The sequence below is a fragment of the Oncorhynchus masou genome, chromosome 26 (genome assembly GCF_036934945.1).
Source record: "Oncorhynchus masou masou isolate Uvic2021 chromosome 26, UVic_Omas_1.1, whole genome shotgun sequence".
In the NCBI taxonomy this organism is placed as follows: Eukaryota; Metazoa; Chordata; class Actinopteri; order Salmoniformes; family Salmonidae; genus Oncorhynchus; species Oncorhynchus masou.
The window spans coordinates 9652012-9672237 of record NC_088237.1 but is presented as its reverse complement, the minus strand read 5'-3'; the positions used below and the strand labels follow the sequence as shown (position 1 = coordinate 9672237).

General features: G+C 46.4%; 1 protein-coding gene across 1 annotated transcript in view; it reads right to left on the bottom strand.

Moving 5' to 3' along the window:
- Positions 1 to 5612: 5612 nt before the first annotated feature.
- Positions 5613 to 20226, bottom strand: part of LOC135514760 (synapsin-3-like) — a 134360-nt gene continuing 119746 nt past the window's right edge. The window contains exons 11-14 of the mRNA XM_064938327.1: positions 9736 to 9867; positions 9518 to 9548; positions 9199 to 9361; positions 5613 to 7962 (exon numbers count right to left, since the gene is read on the bottom strand). Of these exons, the coding sequence (XP_064794399.1) occupies positions 7839 to 7962; positions 9199 to 9361; positions 9518 to 9548; positions 9736 to 9867 (450 nt within the window). The 3' untranslated portion in view covers positions 5613 to 7838. The remainder of the gene's footprint in view (positions 7963 to 9198; positions 9362 to 9517; positions 9549 to 9735; positions 9868 to 20226) is intronic.

Genomic DNA, 20226 nt, shown 5'->3' with positions numbered 1-20226 from the left:
TTCTGTTAAAACCGCTTTTGGGTCTTCACTCAAGTTCATAACAGAAGAATCAGACCAAGAATGGACCCAGCGGCTCCGGACCCTTTTCACTCCGCCGTCGAGATCCAGGGAGCGATGCTAGGCAGACACGAGGAGGAATTGTCTGCTGCTCAACATGCCGTTGAGACCCTGGCCGTCCAAGTCTCCGACCTCACAAGACGGGTTCACCAACTCCACCTCGATCCACCGCCCACTTCCAGGGTTTCCGAGTCTCCGGAGCCCAGGATCAACAACCCGCCGTGTTACTCTGGGGAGCCCACTGAGTGCCGCTCATTCCTCACTCAGTGTGATGTGGTGTTCTCTCTCCAGCCCAACACTTACTCCAGGAGCGCAGCCCGCATCGCCTACGTCATTTCTCTCCTTACCGGACGGGCGCGTGAGTGGGGCACGGCAGTCTGGGAGGCGAGGGCTGAGTGTATTAACCAGTATCAGGACTTTAAGGAGGAGATGATACGGGTTTTTGACCGTTCTGTTTTTGGCGAGGAGGCTTCCAGGGCCCTGTCTTCCCTATGTCAGGGGAATAGATCCATAACGGATTATTCTATTGAGTTTCGCACTCTCGCTGCCTCTAGTGACTGGAACGAGCCGGCTTTGCTCGCTCGTTTTCTGGAGGGTCTCCACGTCGAGGTTAAGGATGAGATCCTCTCCCGGGAGGTTCCTTCCAGTCTGGACTCCTTAATAGCTCTCGCTATTCGCATAGAGCGACGGTTTGATCTTCGTCGCCGAGCTCGTGGAAAGGAGCTCACGTTCTCCGTTGCTCCCCTCTCCACATCACTGCCACCTGCCGCATCACTGCCACCCTCCTCCGCCGGCTCGGATGCTGAGCCTATGCAGCTGGGGGTATTCGCATCTCGGCCAAGGAGAGGGAACGGAGAATCACCAATCGCCTCTGTCTCTACTGCGGCTCCGCTGGTCATTTTGTCTCCTCATGTCCAGTAAAAGCCAGAGCTCATCAGTAAGAGGAGGGCTACTGGTGAGCGCAACTACTCAGGCCTCTCCTTCTGGATCACGCACTACCTTTCCGGTCCATCTCCGCTGGCCCGGTTCATCTGCTTCCTGCAGTGCCTTGATAGACTCTGGGGCGGAGGGCTGTTTTATGGACGAGACCTGGGCTCGGGAACATGACATTCCTCTCAGACAGTTAGGGAGCCCAGGGCCTTGTTCGCTTTAGATGGTAGTTCTCTCCCCAAGATTCAGCGTGAGACGCTGCCTTTAACCCTCACTGTCTCTGGTAATCATAGCGAAACCATTTCTTTTTTAATTTTTCGTTCACCTTTTACACCTGTTGTTTTGGGTCATCCCTGGCTAGTGCGCCATAACCCTTCTATTAATTGGTCTAGTAATACTATCCTATCCTGGAATGTTTCTTGTCATGTAACCTGTTTAATGTCTGCTATCCCTCCTGTTTCCTCTGTCTCTTCTTCACAGGAGGAGCCTGGCGATTTGACAGGGGTGCCGGAGGAGTATCACGATCTGCGCACGGTGTTCAGTCGTTCCAAGGCCACTTCTCTCCCTCCACACCGGTCGTATGACTGTAGTATTGATCTCCTTCCGGGAACTACTCCCCCGGGGTAGATTATACTCTCTGTCGGCTCCCGAACGTAAGGCTCTCGAGGATTATTTGTCGGTTTCGCTCAACGCCGGTACCATAGTCTCCTCCTCCTCCCCCGCCGGAGCGGGGTTTTTTTTTGTTCAGAAGAAGGACGGGTCCCTGCGCCCATGCGTGGATTATCGAGGGCTGAATGACATAACAGTTAAGAATCGTTATCCGCTTCCTCTTATGTCTTCAGCCTTCGAGATCCTGCAGGGAGCCAGGTTTTTCACCAAATTGGACCTTCGTAACGCCTACCATCTCGTGCGCATCAGGGAGGGGGACGAGTGGAAGACGGCGTTTAACACTCCATTAGGGCACTTTGAATACCGGGTTCTTCCTTTCGGCCTCGTTAACGCTCCAGCTGTCTTTCAGGCACTAGTTAACGACGTCCTGAGAGACATGCTGAACATTTTTGTTTTCGTTTACATGGACGATATCCTGATTTTTTCTCCGTCTCTCTCGATTCATGTTCAGCACGTGCGACGCGTCCTCCAGCGCCTTTTGGAGAACTGTCTTTATGTGAAGGCTGAGAAGTGCATTTTTCATGCCGCCTCTGTCCCTTTTCTCGGTTCCGTTATTTCTGCTGAGGGCATTAAGATGGATCCCGCTAAGGTCCAGGCTGTCATTGATTGGCCCGTTCCTAAGTCACGCGTCGAGCTGCAGCGCTTTCTGGGCTTCGCTAATTTCTATCGTCGTTTCATCCGTAATTTCGGTCAGGTGGCAGCTCCCCTCACATCCCTTACTTCTGTTAAGACGTGCTTTAAGTGGTCCGTTTCCGCCCAGGGAGCTTTTGATCTTCTTAAGAATCGTTTTACATCCGCACCTATTCTTGTTACACCTGACATCTCTAGTCAGTTTGTTGTTGAGGTTGACGCGTCAGAGGTGGGCGTGGGAGCCATTCTTTCTCAGCGCTCTCTCTGACGGCAAGGTCCATCCTTGCGCGTTTTTCTCTCATCGCTTATCGCCGTCAGAACGTAACTATGATGTTGGTAATCGCGAACTGCTCGCCATCCGCTTAGCCCTAGGCGAATGGCGACAGTGGTTGGAGGGGGCGACCGTTCCTTTTGTCGTTTGGACTGACCATAGGAACCTTGAGTACATCCGTTCAGCCAAACGACTTAATGCGCGTCAGGCTCGTTGGGCTCTGTTTTTCGCTCGTTTCGAGTTTGTTATTTCTTATCGTCCGGGCTCAAAAACACCAAGCCTGATGCTTTATCTCGTCTCTTCAGTTCTTCTGAGGTCTCCACCGACCCCGAGGGGATTCTCCCTGACGGGCGTGTTGTCGGGTTGACTGTCTGGGGAATTGAGAGGCAGGTAAAGCAAGCACTCGCTCACACTCCGTCGCCGCGAGCTTGTCCTAGGAACCTTCTGTTCGTTCCCGTTCCTACTCGTCCGGCCGTTCTTCAGTGGGCCCACTCTGCCAAGTTAGCCGGCCACCCCGGCGTTCGGGGTACGCTCGCTTCCATTCGCCAGCGTTTCTGGTGGCCCACTCGGGAACGTGACGCGCGTCGATTTGTCGCCGCTTGTTCGGTCTGCGCGCAGACTAAATCTGGGAACTCTCCTCCTGCCGGCCGTCTCAGACCGCTTCCCATTCCCTCTCGACCGTGGTCTCACATCGCTTTAGATTTTATCACCGGACTGCCTTCATCAGCGGGGAAGACAGTTATTCTTACGGTTGTCGATAGATTCTCTAAGGCGGCTCATTTCATTCCTCTCGATAAGCTCCCTTCTGCTAAGGAGACGGCTCAGATCATTATCGAGAATGTTTTCCGAATTCATGGCCTTCCGTCTGACGTCGTTTCCGACAGAGGCCCGCAGTTCACGTCTCAATTTTGGAGGGAGTTTTGCCGTTTGATTGGGGCTTCCGTCAGTCTCTCGTCCGGCTTTCATCCCCAGTCTAACGGTCAAGCCGAACGGGCCAATCAGACTGTTGGTCGCATTTTACGCAGTCTTTCTTTTCGTAACCCTGCGTCTTGGTCAGAACAGCTCCCCTGGGCAGAGTACGCCCACAACTCGCTTCCCTCGTCTGCTACCGGTCTATCCCCTTTTCAGTGTAGCCTCGGGTACCAGCCTCCGCTGTTCTCATCTCAGCTCGCCGAGTCCTGCGTTCCCTCCGCTCAGGCTTTTGTCCAGCGTTGCGAGCGCACCTGGAAGGGGGTCAGGTCGGCACTTTGCCGTAATAGGGCGCAGACTGTGAGGGCCGCTAATAAGCGTAGGACCAAGAGTCCTAGATATTGTTGCGGTCAGAGAGTATGGCTCTCCACTCAGAACCTTCCCCTTAAGACAGCTTCTCGCAAGTTGGCCCCGCGGTTCATTGGTCCGTTCCGTATTTCCCAGGTCATTAATCCTGTCGCAGTGCGACTTCTTCTCCCGCGCTATCTTCGTCGCGTTCACCCGGTCTTCCATGTCTCCTGTGTTAAGCCCGTTCTTCGCGCCCCGCTCGTCCCTCCCCCCATCCTTGTCGAGGGCGCACCCATCTACAGGGTTCGTAAGATTTTGGACATGCGCCCTCGGGGCCATGGTCATCAGTACCTAGTGGATTGGGAGGGGTACGGTCCTGAGGAGAGGAGTTGGGTTCCCTCTCGGGACGTGCTGGACCGTTCGCTGATCGATGATTTCCTCCGTTGCCGCCAGGTTTCCTCCTCGAGTGCGCCAGGAGGCGCTCGGTGAGTGGGGGGTACTGTCATGTCTTGTTATGTCTGTTCCTGTCCTTTCTCTTCATTCTCTCTCTCTGCTGGTCTTTTTAGGTTACCTTCTCTGTCTCTCATTCCTCAGCTGTTCTACATCTGCCCTAACTAGCTCTTTCACTCTTCCCCACCTGTTCTCTCTTCCCCCTCTGATTAGGTCTCTATTTCTCTCTCTGTTCCTGCTACTTTCAGTGTCTGATTCTTGTTTGTGTTTTTTGATGCCAGAAGCAAGCTGTCGTCTCGTTTGCTTCCACCTTGTCCTGTCCTGTCGGAGTCTGCCTGGCAGGAGCATCCTGCACTATACTAACGTTCTTTTTGTTCCGCTGACAACGTTGGAAGAGGATTTATGCCATTCCTGTATTTTCATTAAAGAACTCTGTTTTCTGTTAAAACCGCTTTTGGGTCTTCACTCAAGTTCATAACAATGCCGTAGTGCCGCAGGCACTACCTTTTTAAAATGTATTTAACCAACTTTGAAGACCAGGTGTTTTTTAATTTAGGCAAACCACTGAACTGGGCCCGGTTTCCCAAAAGCAGCTTAAGGCTAAGTTCATTGTTAGAACCATAGGATCCTATGGTTCTGAAATGAATATAGCCTCAAGAGGCTTTTGTGAAACCGGGCCCTGATCAATTAAAAGTAGCTAAGTGTGGTGTAGTGCCGTAGGCACAACATTTTTTTACTTACTACATTTAAAAAAATGTATCCCGGGGGGCCGGAGGCCGGAGAGTTTCCTACCCCTGCCCTACTCCTAGACACAAACCTCACGCCAACTCAAGTAAACGTCTAATCTGAGTCGAAGGAATTTTGGGATTATCAGTAAATCAGTTCTGTGCTTCTTAGGGAAGTCAGAGGACTCACAGTAAACAGCCTTAAATAGAGAAGACTTGTCTATGATCAGACACCCGCACTGAAATCTGTGAAACTGCTTCAAATGGGACTTCAGTAACAGAAAGAGTGCTGGTGGTAGTTAATAAAGTTTTATGCTTTAAATAGAAAGTGACAGACAGTCAGAGACAACGGAAGGTGGCAATAATTCCAATGTTGTCATAAATTAGTTGGTGGGCACTCACCTTGTAAATCCTCTGTGTTCTATGAGTTTCACACCCTAAAGATCACGTGTCAGGGTATTTCTTATGACAAAGACAATGGGGACACGATGCTATGCATTCTACACTACCTGAGATGGAGAATGGGATATTACACGGTTGTATAACAGGGGTTTATAATCATCGCTACCCAGCACTGTACGCTGCTTTGTCAACACGAAAAATAAAAGACTTACCACCGTAAGTGTAATAAAATATGTCACTTTTAATAAAAACTGAGCAAATAAACAAAACAATGTTACAATGACTTGCATTAATAACACAAACACACAGTATGCATCACACACTTCATACATTATAAGCAGCCAGACAACAGCAATTATTTACATGACGTTGTTCCACCAGAGGCACACCGGGGGTCAGTTTTCATGCCACACTTATGTCAATAACACACAGGGGGGGGGCACACAATGCCTTCCAGCAGATGCTCACCATAAGAGGACACGTGACGGTAAGTTCTGTTAGATAGGAAATAAGAGAGGAGGACGGCTATTCAACGGTGGTGTCGATGACTTCTGAGCATCTGTTGAATGGCATTGGGCCCACTTTAATAAACACATGGCTATTGCCGTTCAATTTCTCATTACAATGACATGTAAATCGTGATATGAAAACCATGTCATATTCATTTAGTTATTGACTGTAGATAGCAGACTCATCTATGGGTGTATTGCCTTTTACTAACAGAGAATAACTACTTGAGAGACAGCACAGTACACCAACTTTACTGTATGAATGTCAGGATTACAATTGTAGGATTACATGCAGACATACAGATTAGGTCAAATGAAAAGCCATTCCCTTTTTTTGTCTTAATTTCACTCACTTCAGAGTATTAGTGGTAACTACTACTAGCATCACAGCTTGCTGGAATTGAGGTAGTTACTAGGTGACCTCATCACCACTCAATTCTGAATTTCTTCAGTAGTTAATTAACATTATTTGCTTACTGAAATGGTCAATTAACAAATGAGTAAATAAATCACAATGGATGTGTGGCACCCAAATATGGAGGTGTGGCATTCACAAGTTTACAGCATTATACCATGTACACTATAAGTCATCACTAGTAGAAGCAAAATGATTGAATTCTTAGACGCATAACTAATACTCACAGTGATAACGAGTAAACATTTTGATTTATCAACATCAAGATTTTCAGTGAATCATAGTTTTGTTATGGCTTTTCATAGTATTCATCAGTACTTTGAATTGTAGAAGCATTTCACATTTAACAGAGACAAAATAATTCAAACACACAGGTTTTAAAATACAAACACATAATTTGGTCCATTTTGATAATAATACCTTACTATGATTGGCATATATGTTCAGGACAATAAATACAGTTTGAAAGTGAAAAGACAATCTTAATAATTGTTAAATGTATTTAAATCAAGTTGGAGAGCAAGATTAATTTCACCCATATTGCTGATAGTGCGACTTGAAGTGCAATTACTAAAAATAAGGTATGGAGACAATATTCACTCCATGAAATAGAATTGTCATTTTTCATACCAGTCAAAAATTATACCTTAAACAGAAAATCAATTTTGGCGCAGAGACTTAAAATGTTTGCACTTAAAGTCAAAAGAATAAACTAGCCAGTCATGTGATTAGTCTGTCCTTCTCTATTATAATGTGATGGGGGGGGGGGGTGAATCAAATTCCCAAAATTTTAAAAATAGTTCATAGCGCTATTTACATTGGATAGTTCATAAAGCTTAGAACTTAGGGAAGAATTGTCTGTGATGGAAGACTTAAGATAATATTTCCACCTCGTAAAATTGCAAATTGACAGGTACAGTATATAGCCTAAACTATTTTGACCTAATACAAGGAATTTTAATCAAAAATCACTTTGGTAATCAAATGCCAGAGCAAAATCACAAATAATTATATAGTAACTAAATCAGCCAATCAATATGGCAATAGTATTTCTGTGAAATGAGACTGGCAAGATGCTAAGCATTGCTGGTGAACCGAGCTCATACACTATTATGGGTCATTTCTAAATACTGCAATATATCCTTTATCTTCCAAAGTATATCAACATCCTTGAAGTTGATAAACACATTATGACCAAAACAAAAGAATGAATCAGATGATGAACATTTGATGAAATGACAAACAGAATGCAAACTGACATCTGAACTACACCAACCAAGCAGTACAAGATGAAAAATAGCCCAATTTAGTCTTTTTGTTATTTGACGGATGATTCTGAGAGGTGGATGCTCTCTACCTGCCATTTATGGATAAGAACAGAAAGTAGGAAGTGGTGGACAGGAAGCTTCTGCTCTGTGGGTTGACTGAGCGCGCTCTGTAACAGATTGGTAGCTTGGAGCTCTTCTGGAGGCCGATGGCTAATGGCTGATAGTAGGCGGATGGATATGAGGAGTCTGTTGAAGTTAGTCGGAGAAGAGGCTGGCGAATGACTGGCGCAGACTGCGGATGGTCTCTGCCTTGGCCTCGTCGTCCGTGGCGTTCCCTTTCAGGGTCTCAGTGAAGGTGTTGGTGAGCGACTGGGATTTGCTGCAAGGCGCGAAAAGTGAGAATGAGGCTGAGGCTTGAGGGGCATGCAACATGGAGATGGTGGATGTATGTGCGTGCATGTTTGCGTGCATTCGTGTGTGAAGAGGGGCGAGGGGATCATATTCGGCCAACTTTGCTACTGCAGAATGATCAACAGAGGCTGGCCAACAGCACACACAACAGGGAATAAACTAGTGCACTTTGCTCTCTAAGGCCAACTAGATTTGGACAAAGGAGCTTAATCTTAGAAGAGACGTGTTCATGTGTATTATAGCAAAGCCAACGACTGTCAGCTTGGACAGAAATACAGTCAAACTTTAGTTGTGTATCCGAGCCAGGAAGTAAACTGGGCAATGGTTGTGGAGAAATCTAGTTGTAAATTGCCCTACAGACAACCCCTTTGCCATGTACAGCCAATCCACGTTGAACTAGGGAGTTACGAGAGAATCAAAACTCACTTTTATCACATATTATCTGAAGGGGTGGCTGGAGCTGAGCATCCTGCAAATGGAAGCCGTTTATTAACAGCCGTTAAACAGGAACAAATGTGGGCATGTCAGAGACTATAATAGAGTATTTCTGTAAACAGGAAGTGTCGAGCTACAGGAGCGGTAAAATCTCTATACAAAGTCTCCATCTAGCAGCCATTTGTGGCATCTGCACAGATCTGCTCCAAGTAGATATATTCCTAGTTTTACCCAGAAAGTAAATATTTTAATGAAAAGACGACAGTTTAAGGTTTTCACAGAACTTTTACTAGAGATCTTGTACTTAGCACAGTAGAGTTCTTTACTATTCTAATTAAGCAATAAGCCCCGGGGAGGTGTGGTATATGGCCAACATATGAAATTCTAAACTGGGTGGTTTGAGCCCTGAATGCTGATTGGCTGAAAGCCGTGGTACATCACATCGTATACCACGGGTATGACCAATTTTTTTTTTTTTACTGTTCTAATTACGTTGGTAACCAGTTTATAAAAGCAATAAGGCACCTTGGGGATTTGTGGTATATGGCCAACATACCATGATGGCAAAGGGCTGTATCCAGGCACTCAGAGTTGAGTCGTGCTTAAGAACAGCCCTCAGCCGTGTTATATTGGCCATATACCACACCCCCCCCATGCCTTATTGCTTAATTATATTATTCTGTTAAGTTAATATTCATATTACACACCCATGTTAACATCAGCTATGACCATGGAGATGAGATTTAAGGCATTTGATGCGTTGACTTACTTCAGTTGAGGAGGTTGTTTCTGGGAGCAGGGCCCGGTGGCAACGGGAGGTGGGATGGGTCCGGGCTGGAAGGCCTGGCTGGGAGAGGTGTTAGCTGAGCGGGCTCGCTGAGGAGAACCCTGGGCTGACTGGGAGGGAGAACTAGAGCCAGAGCGATGTCCACCTGCAGAGCAGACACGCACTCGTGTTTCGCCTTAGAGACTCAAGGCACTACTATGTGTATTTCTCAACACTATCATAATGTTCATATTCACCACAACAACAATCAAATGTTGTAGCAATCAAACTGGTGATAGGATGTCGATGGAGGTCTCTTTACCTTGGGCCCTTCTTGGCTGGGTCGTCTGTGGCTGTGAAATGAAAAGCATTGAAAATGGACAGTAATAGTGCATGATGCATGGTTGGTTTGATATACTCTCTACACAAGGGCTTATTTGAAGCAATTCTTCATTGCTTCTGAGATCAAATCTAGATAATAAATTCAAATGCAAATCCATAATAGTGTTACACTCTGGAGAGGAGCTGAAAGAGATTTACCTTCACAGCGATGGGCTGTGGTGTGTTGATCCCGAGCAGCACGCTGCACATCTTATTGATCACGAGATCAGTGATCAGCTGCCTGTCCTCCTCCACGTGCTCACCAATCAGAGGCATGGAACTGTCCATCACCTAGATGACACAGGAGAGGTACACCAATCAGAGTGAAGAACAACTACACGGACAGTATTGGCAGAGATTCTAGACTGAGTCAATGCAAGTACCAACTGGGAAATTCACTGTAAATCCATTCAACGTGATTGACTTCATTCTTGCCACTAGAGAGCAGTATTGGAACATCTTATTTGAGCAGTTATGCCTGATGAAGATGATGGTGAGGGGGTGAAATTCACTGCAGATTTGATGTTAGAGCAGAGTGACTACTGATATGGGTATATGTGTATACTATAGTGTATACTACACTACACTATAGTACTATAGAAATAAACATGAGAGATGTGACTTATTGATGTGACATATTATTACATCAAATACATCAAAATATTACGGTCATTATTTCAGTACATTTAGTACTTATTTCGTAACTTATGGGTGGACACTGGATGTCAGGACATTGTACGGCCACATAGACAATTGACTCAACATACACTTTCCCCACTGTAGCATTTCAACTCACAACATGATGCTTTGTTTGAAACCATCCTCGCAAAGCATGTGGCTCTCCACCAATCCACCAGCCATGCTTTCCTCTGCATGAGAGGGTCGTGCCAATGCCACGCCAAATGAGAACCAAAACAAACAGAGGAAAGCCTGTTTCGCAGGCTGAGGGAGAAAACAGAGGGAACACTGCCAGCAGAATGCATGTGTTATGTCCCCAGAGTGGTATCAGGCCACTGCACGCATTGTGGCCAGAGCAAACTGTAAACAGACAGAACTCCTTTTATCCATGTGCCCCATGTACACAGTGTACACAGGCGAGTGTCTGTATGTATGTGTGCGTGCGTGTGCGTGTGTGTGTGTGTGTGTGTGTGTGTGTGTGTGTGTGTGTGTGTGTGTGTGTGTGTGTGTGTGTGTGTGTGTGTGTGTGTGTGTGTGTGTGTGTGTGTGTGTGTGTGTGTGTGTGTGTGTGTGTCTGTGAGTGTGCGTGTGTGCAGCTGGGAGAGCTGGGAGATGGGTAGAAGGAAGAGAACTGGGCAGGTGATGTGCCTGGCAGTGTGGCCCCTTAGTCATAACTAGTGGTGTAAAGTACTTAAGTAAAACATACTTGAAAGTACTACTTAAGTCGTTTTTTGGGGTATCTGTACTTTATAATTTTTACCATTTTTACTTTTACTTCACTACATTCCTAAAGAAAATGATGTACATTTTACTCCACACATTTTCCCTGACACACAAAAGCACTTATGTCTAAGTGTTGGAGCGTACCCCTGGCTATCTGTAAACAAAAAAACAAGAAAATTATGAGGTATGGTTTGTTTAATATAAGGAATTTGAAATTATGTATACTTGTCCTTTTACTTTTGATACTTAAGTATATTTTGCAATAATATTTACTTTTGATAAGTGAGTATATTTAAAACCAAATACTTCTGGACTTTTACTCAAATAGTATTTCACTGGATGACTTTCAGTTTTACATGAGTAATTTTCTACTAAGGTAACTTTTACTTTTAATCAAGTATGACAATTGGGTACTTTTCCACCACTGGCCATAACCATAAGGGGCTGGGACTGACTGAGCCCTGGAGGACTGGCAGCTGCAGCCGGGACCCACTGCAAGCCAGGAGCCACTTCAAACGTGGTGCAGTGGCAGCCAGAGTACCGGTTACACCCTGGTGATTTATTGGGATATAGACTCATCTAGCAGATGACAAGGCTGCAGTTAGTTGCCCTTTAGTATTAGAACATAGAGGAGAGGTGTTGTTTTCCCCCTCTTTCATTGGGCTGCACAGTGTTCTCTGCTGCTGGTCTGTACACTGTATTCTGGGATGGAAAGATTAAGGGTTGGAAATGGTGCAGTCTGTACTTGGGATGGGCAGTACAGAAACTCCAAAAGAGGCTACTGTTGTTTGTTTACTTTAGCTGAATGATTTCTATGATGATGTGTAATGTTTTTTTTAATGTAAAATGGCAAGTGCCAGATGCATGCCTAAGTATGTGTGCCAAAAATTCTCACACAGATGTTGTTGAACTATCCGTGCAAACTATTTCAGTTGAATACTGCTTGATGATAATAATACATATACATACTTATATAGCGCTTTTTTAAAGAACCTCAAAGTCGCTTTACAATCATAGAAATGGAAAAAGAAAAACAACAGGAGACACATCAAAACATCAGACGAAACAAAGAGGTGAGGAGAGTTTTTAACCTTATGGAGGGAGCTTGAGTTGATGCTGGAGAGTTGTGAGATGCAGTCGTCAAGACGGGAGGAGATGAATGCACGTATGAGAGTTTCAGCGGCAGGACGGGAGAAGGAAGATTTGACTTTGGTAATGTTGCGGAGGTGAAAGAATGATGTTTTGACAGTCTGTCTTATGTGGTGGTCAAATGAGAGGTTGGAGTCCAGGATGGCACCAAGGTTTCGTGCATGGAGGGAGGGAGAGACAGTGGTGTCGTCAATGGTGAGGGTGAGGTTGCCAACTTTGGTGAGGGTGGAGGAGGAGTTCTGTTTTATCACTGTTGAGCTTAAGGCAGTGTTGTTTTTATTGCAGAGAGGCAGGATTCAATGTGGGTCAGAGGTGGTTTGAGGAGGGAATTGGTGCTGAGGTAGATCTGGGTGTCATCGGCATAGCAGTGGAAGTCAAGGTTGAAGTGACAGAGGATCTGACCAAGGGGGAGGATGTAGATGAGGAAGAGTAAGGGACCCAGAACAGAGCCCTGGGGGACACCCTCTATAACTGCAGCTGAGTCTGAAGTGTGGCCATTGAGGGAGATGTAGTGGCTCCAGTTTGTGAGGAAAAAGGAAGGAACAGTCCCAATGAATTTCCCAAGAGATTAAGGTTATATCCTATATGCCATGAGTTATATGTGTAGACCTACCTACAGTGCCTTCGGAAAGTATTCAGACCCCTTGACTTTTTCCACATTTTGTTAAGTTACAGCCTTATTCTAAAATAGATTAAATACATTTTCCCCATAATCTCCAAACAGTAACCCATTTTGACTAAGTGAAAACAGGATTTTAGATTTTTTTGAAAATGTATTAAAAATAAAACACAGATACCTTATTTACATAAGTATTAAGACACTTTGCTATGAGACTTGCAATTGAGCTCAGGTGCATCCTGTTTCCATTGATCATCCTTGAGATGTTTCTACAAGTTGATTGGAGTCACCCTGTGGTATATTCAATTGATTGGATATGATTTGGAAAGGCACACACCTGTCTATATAAGGTCCCACAGTTGACAGTGCATGTCAGAGCAAAAACCAAGCCATGAGGTCGAAGGAATTGTTCGTAGAGACACAAGACAGGGTTGTGTCGAGGCACAGATCTGGGGAAGGGTACCAAAACATTTCTGCAGCATTGAAGGTTCCCAAGAACACAGTGTCCTCCATCATTCTTAAATGGAAGAAGTTTGGAAACACCAAGACTCTTCCTAGAGCTGGCCACTCGGCCAAACAATCGGGGGAGAATGGCCTTGGTCATGGAGGTGACCAAGAACCCAAACTGATGATCACTCTGACAGAGTTTCAGAGTTCCTCTGTGGAGATGGGAGAACCTTCCAGAAGGACAACCATCTTTGCAACACTCCACCAATCAGGCCTTTATGGTATAGTGGCCAGGTGGAGGCTTGGAGTTTGCCAAAAGGCACCTAAAGGACTTTCAGACCATGCGAAACAAGATCCTCTGGTCTGATGAAACCAAGATTGAACAAAGTACTGAGTATAGGGTCTGAATACTTATGTGATATTTCCATTTTTATTTTTAATACATTTGCAAAAAACAAACCATTTTGTATTATTTTTGCTTTGTCATTATGGGGTGTTGTATGTAGATTGATGAGGGAAAAAAAGATTTAATACATTTTAGAATAAGGCTGTAACAAAAAAGGCATTGTATGTTAACAAATGTACACAAAAAATACAGTTAAACATAACACAGTGTATAAACCTATTACAATTGGATCAGGCCAACCCTGCTCTAGGTCTACTGGGTGTTTCAGTCAAATAGTCTGGGTAGCCATTTGATTATGTGTTCGGGAGTCTTATGGCTTGGGGGTAGAAGCTGTTTAGAAGCCTCTTGGACCTAGACTTGCTGCCGCTTGCCGTGTGGTAGCAGAGAGAACAGTCTATGACTCGGGTGGCTGGAGTCTTTGACAATTTGTATGGCCTCCCTCTGACACTGCCTAGTATAGAGGTCCTGGATGGCAGGAAGCTTGGCCCCAGTGATGTACTAGGCCATTCTCACTACCCTCTGTAGTGCCTTGCGGTCGGAGGCTGAGCAGTTGCCATACCAGGCAGTGATGCAACCAGTCAGGATGCTCTCGATGGTGCAGCTGTAGAACCTTTTGAGGATCTGAAGACCCATGCTAAATCTTTGCAGTCTTCTGGGGGGGGGATAGGTTTTGTCGTTCTCTCTTCACGACTGTCTTGGTGTCCTTGGACCATGTTAGTTTGTTGGTGATGTGGACACCAAGGAACTTGAAGCTGTCAACCTGCTGCAGCCCCGCCGATGACAATGGGGGTGTGTTCGGCCCTCTTTTTTCCTGTAGTCCACAATCATCTTTGTCTTGATCACGTTGAGGGAGAGGTTGTTGTCCTGGCACCACACGGCCAGGTCACTGACCCCCTCCCTATAGGCTGTCTCATCGTTGTCGGTGATCAGGCCTACCACTGTTGTCATCAGCAAACATAATGATGGTTTTGGAGTCGTGCCTGGCCGTGCAGTCATGAGTGAACATGTACAGGATGGGACTAAGCACGCACCCCTGAGGGGCCCCTGTGTTGAGGATCAGCGAGGCAGATGTGTTGTCACTATATATTTTACCTCTTGGGGATGTTATTCGAAAACATAATGGTAACTTTCACTGCTATGCGGATGACACACAGCTGTACATTTCAATGAAACATGGTGAAGCCCCAAAATTGCCCTTGCTAGAAGCTTGTGTTTCAGACATAAGGAAGTGGATGGCTGCAAACTTTCTACTTTTAAACTCGAACAAAACAGAGATGCTTGTTCTAGGTCCCAAGAAACAAAGAGATCTTCTGTTGAATCTGACAATTAATCTTAATGGTTGTACAGTAGTCTCAAATAAAACTGTGAAGGACCTCGGCGTTACTCTGGACCCTGATCTCTCTTTTGAAGAACATATCAAGACCATTTCAAGGACAGCTTTTTTCCATCTACGTAACATTGCAAAAATCAGAAACTTTCTGTCCAAAAATGATGCAGAAAAATTAATACATGCTTTTGTCACTTCAAGGTTAGACTACTGCAATGCTCTACTTTCTGGCTACCCGGATAAAGCACAAAATAAACTTCAGTTAGTGCTAAGTACGGCAATTTGATCATATTGATCAATTTGATCATAATTTGATCATATTACTCCAGTGCTAGCCTCCCTACACTGGCTTCCTGTCAAAGCAAGGGCTGATTTCAAGGTTTTACTGCTAACCTACACGCATTACATGGGCTTGCTCCTACCTATCTCTCTGATTTGGTCCTGCCGTACATACCTACACGTACGCTACGGTCACAAGACGCAGGCCTCCTAATTGTCCCTAGAATTTCTAAGCAAACAGCTGGAGGCAGGGCTTTCTCCTATAGAGCTCCATTTTTATGGAACGGTCTGCCTACCCATGTCAGAGACGCAAACTCGGTCTCAACCTTTAAGTCTTTACTGAAAACTCATCTCTTCAGTGGGTCATATGAATGAGTGTAGTCTGGCCCAGGAGTGGGAAGGTGAACGGAAAGGCTCTGGAGCAACGAACCGCCCTTGCTGTCTCTGCCTGGCCGGTTCCCCTCTTTCCACTGGGATTCTCTGCCTCTAACCCTATTACAGGGGCTGAGTCACTGGCTTACTGGGGCTCTCTCATACCGTCCCTGGAAGGGGTGCGTCACCTGAGTGGGTTGTTTTACTGATGTGGTCATCCTGTCTGGGTTGGCGCCCCCCCCTTGGGTTGTGTCATGGCGGAGATCTTTGTGGGCTATACTCAGCCTTGTCTAAGGATGGTAAGTTGGTGGTTGAAGATATCCCTCTAGTGGTGTGGGGGCTGTGCTTTGGCAAAGTGGGTGGGGTTATATCCTTCCTGTATGGCCCTGTCCGGGGGTGTCCTCGGATGGGGCCACAGTGTCTCCTGACCCCTCCTGTCTCAGCCTCCAGTATTTATGCTGCAGTAGTTTATGTGTCGGGGGGCTAGGGTCAGTTTGTTATATCTGGAGTACTTCTCCTGTCCTATTCGGTGTCCTGTGTGAATCTAAGTGTGCGTTCTCTAATTCTCTCCTTCTCTCTTTCTTTCTCTCTCTCGGAGGACCTGAGTCTTAGGACCATGCCCCAGGACTACCTGACATGATGACTCCTTGCTGTCCCCAGTCCACCTGGCCGTGTTGCTGCTCCAGTTTCAACTGTTCTGCCTTATTATTATTCGACCATGCTGGTCATTTATGAACATTTGAACATCTTGGCCATGTTCTGTTATAATCTCCACCCGGCACAGCCAGAAGAGGACTGGCCACCCCACATAGCCTGGTTCTTCTCTAGGTTTCTTCCTAGGTTTTGGCCTTTCTAGGGAGTTTTTCCTAGCCACCGTGCTTCTACACCTGCATTGCTTGCTGTTTGGGGTTCTAGGCTGGGTTTCTGTACAGCACTTTGAGATATCAGCTGATGTACGAAGGGCTATATAAATAAATTTGATTTGATTTGTTACCTAACCTTACCACCTGGGGGTGGAAGTCCAGGACTTCCTAACCTTACCACCTGTCAGAAATTCCAGAATCCAGTTGCAGAGGGAGGTGTATAGTCCCAGTTTCCTTGGCTTAATGATGAGCTTTGAGGGCACTATGGTGTTGAACGCTGAGCTGTAGTCAATTAATAGCATTCTCACATAGGTGTTCCTTTTGTCCAGGTGGGAAGAGGGCAGTGTTGAGTGCAATAGAGATTGCATCATCTGTGGATCTTTTGGAACGGTATGCATATTGAAGTGTGTCTAGGGTTTCTGGGATAATGGTGTTGATGTGAGCCATGACCAGCCTTTCAGAGCACTTCATGGCTACAGACGTGAGTGCTACGGGTCGGTCGTCTTTTAGGCAGGTTACCTTAGTGTTCTTGGGCACAAGCACTATGGTGGTCTGCTTAAAACATGTTGGTATTACAGACTCAGACAGGGAGAGGTTGAAAATGTCAGTGAAGACACTTGCCAGTTGGTCAGCGCATGCTCGCAGTGACACGTACTGGCAATCCGTCTGGCCCTGCGGCCTTGCGAATGTTGACCTATTTAAAGGTCTTACTCACATTGGCTTCGGAGAGCATGATCACACAGTCTTCCAGAACAGCTGGTGCTCTCATGCATATTTCAGTGTTATTTGCCTCGAAGCGAGTAGTTTAGCTCGTCCTGTAGGCTCGTGTTATTGGGCAGCTCTCGGCTGTGCTTCCCTTTGTAGTCTGTAATGGTTTGCAAGCCCTGCCTCATCCGATGAGCGTCAGAGCCGGTGTAGTACGATTCGGTCTTGGTCTTGTATGGACGCTTTGCCTGTTTGATGGTTCGTCGGAAGACATAGCGGGATTTCTTATAAGCTTCCGGGTTAGAGTCCCGCTCCTTGAAAGCGGCAGCTCTAGCCTTTAGCTCAGTGCAGATGTTGCTTGTAATCCATGGCTTCTGGTTGGCGTATGTACATACGGTCACTGTGGGGACGACGTCATCGATGCACTTATTGATGAAGACAGTGACTGATGTGGTGTCAATGCCACCGGAGGAATCCCGGGAACATATTCCAGTCTGTACTAGCAAAACAGTTCTGTAGCTTAGCATCTGCTTCATCATAGTCACTGGTACTTCCTGCTTTCATTTTTGCTTGTAAGCAGGGATCAGGAGGATGGAATTATGGTCAGATTTGCCAAATGCAGGGCGAGCGAGAGCTTTGTATGCGTTTCTGTGTGTTGGGCAAAGGTTGGTAAAACGGATTTAAGTTTCCCTGCATTAATGTCCCCGGTCACTAGGAGCTACGCCTCTGGGAGAGCGTTTCATTGTTTTCTTATGGCGCAATACAGCTCTTTCAATGCTGTCTTAGTGCCAGCCTCTGACTGTGGTGGTATGTTAACAGCTACAAAAAATACATATGAAAACTCACTAGGTAGATAGGGTGGTCTACAGCTTATCATGAGATACTCTACCTCAGGCGAGCAATAGTTCAAGACTTCCTTAGATATCGTGCACCAGCTGTTTTTCACAAAAATACATAGTCCGTCGCCCCTTGTCTAACCAGACCCCGCTGTTCTATCCTGCCGGTGCAGCGTATTACCAGCCAGCTTTATGTTGATAGTGTCGTCGTTCAGCAATGACTCCGTGGAGCATAAGATATTACAGTTTTGAATGTCTTGTTGGTAGTTTAATCTTCCACGTAGGTCATCTATTTATTGTCCAAATATTGCACGTTTGCTAGCAGAATGGAAGGAAGTGGGAGTTTATTAGATCGTCTATGAATTCTTAGAAGGCGGCCCGCCCTACGGACCAGTTTTCTTCACCTCCTCTTCATGCAAATCACGGGGATCTGGGTCTGTTCAAGAGAAAGAAGTATATAGTTTGCGTCGGCCTTGTCAGACTCGTTAATTCTGCCAGTCCGTGGTGACTAATCGCAGTCCCGATGTCCAGAAGTTATTTTCGGTCACAAGAGACGGTAGCGGCAACATTATGTACAAAATAAGTAAAAGAGTAAGTTACAAACAACGCAAATAAAAAAACAAAAAACACAATTGGTTGGAGGGATGTAAAACGTCTGCCTTCTTTTCCGGCGCCATCTTTGTTATGTACTTGAGTGAAGACCCAAAAGCGGTTTTAACAGAAACAGAGTTCTTTAATGAAAAAACAGGAATGGCAAAGATCCTCTTCCGACGTTGTCAATGGAACAAAAGATAGTTAGTAGAGTGCAGGATGCACCTGCCAGGCAGACTCCGACAGGATAGGACTAGGTGGAAGCAAACGAGACGATAGCTTGCTTCTGGCATGAGAAACACAAACGAGAATCTGACACCGAAAGTAGCAGGAACAGAGAGAGAAATAGAGACCTAATCAGAGGGAAAAAAGGGAACAGGTGGGAAAGGGTGAATGAGCTAGTTAGAGGAGATGAGGAACAGCTGGAGGAGAGAAAGAGAAGGTAACCTAATAAGACCAGCAGAGAGAGACAGAGTGAAGAGAAAGGACAGGAACAGACATAATAAGACATGACAGTACCCCCCCACTCACCGAGCGCCTCCTGGCGCACTCGAGGAGGAAACCTGGCGGCAACGGAGGAAATCATCGATCAGCGAACGGTCCAGCACGTCCCGAGAGGGAACCCAACTCCTCTCCTCAGGACCGTACCCCTCCCAATCCACTAGGTACTGATGACCACGGCCCCGAGGACGCATGTCCAAAATCTTACGAACCCTGTAGATAGGTGCGCCCTCGACAAGGATGGGGGGAGGGACGAGCGGGGCGCGAAGAACGGGCTTAACACAGGAGACATGGAAGACCGGGTGAACGCGACGAAGATAGCGCGGGAGAAGAAGTCGCACAGCGACAGGATTAATGACTTGAGAAATACGGAACGGACCAATGAACCGCGGGGTCAACTTGCGAGAAGCTGTCTTAAGGGGAAGGTTCTGAGTGGAGAGCCATACTCTCTGACCGCAACAATATCTAGGACTCTTGGTCCTACGCTTATTAGCGGCCCTCACAGTCTGCGCCCTATTACGGCAAAGTGCCGACCTGACCCCCTTCCAGGTGCGCTCGCAACGCTGGACAAAAGCCTGAGCGGAGGGGACGCAGGACTCGGCGAGCTGAGATGAGAACAGCGGGGGCTGGTACCCGAGGCTACTCTGAAAAGGAGATAGACCGGTAGCAGACGAAGGAAGCGAGTTGTGGGCGTACTCTGCCCAGGGGAGCTGTTCTGACCAAGACGCAGGGTTACGAAAAGAAAGACTGCGTAAAATGCGACCAACAGTCTGATTGGCCCGTTCGGCTTGACCGTTAGACTGGGGATGAAAGCCGGACGAGAGACTGACGGAAGCCCCAATCAAACGGCAAAACTCCCTCCAAAATTGAGACGTGAACTGCGGGCCTCTGTCCGAAACGACGTCTGACGGAAGGCCATGAATTCGGAAAACATTCTCGATAATGATCTGAGCCGTCTCCTTAGCAGAAGGGAGCTTAGCGAGAGGAATGAAATGAGCCGCCTTAGAGAATCTATCGACAACCGTAAGAATAACTGTCTTCCCCGCTGATGAAGGCAGTCCGGTGATAAAATCTAAAGCGATGTGAGACCACGGTCGAGAGGGAATGGGAAGCGGTCTGAGACGGCCGGCAGGAGGAGAGTTCCCAGATTTAGT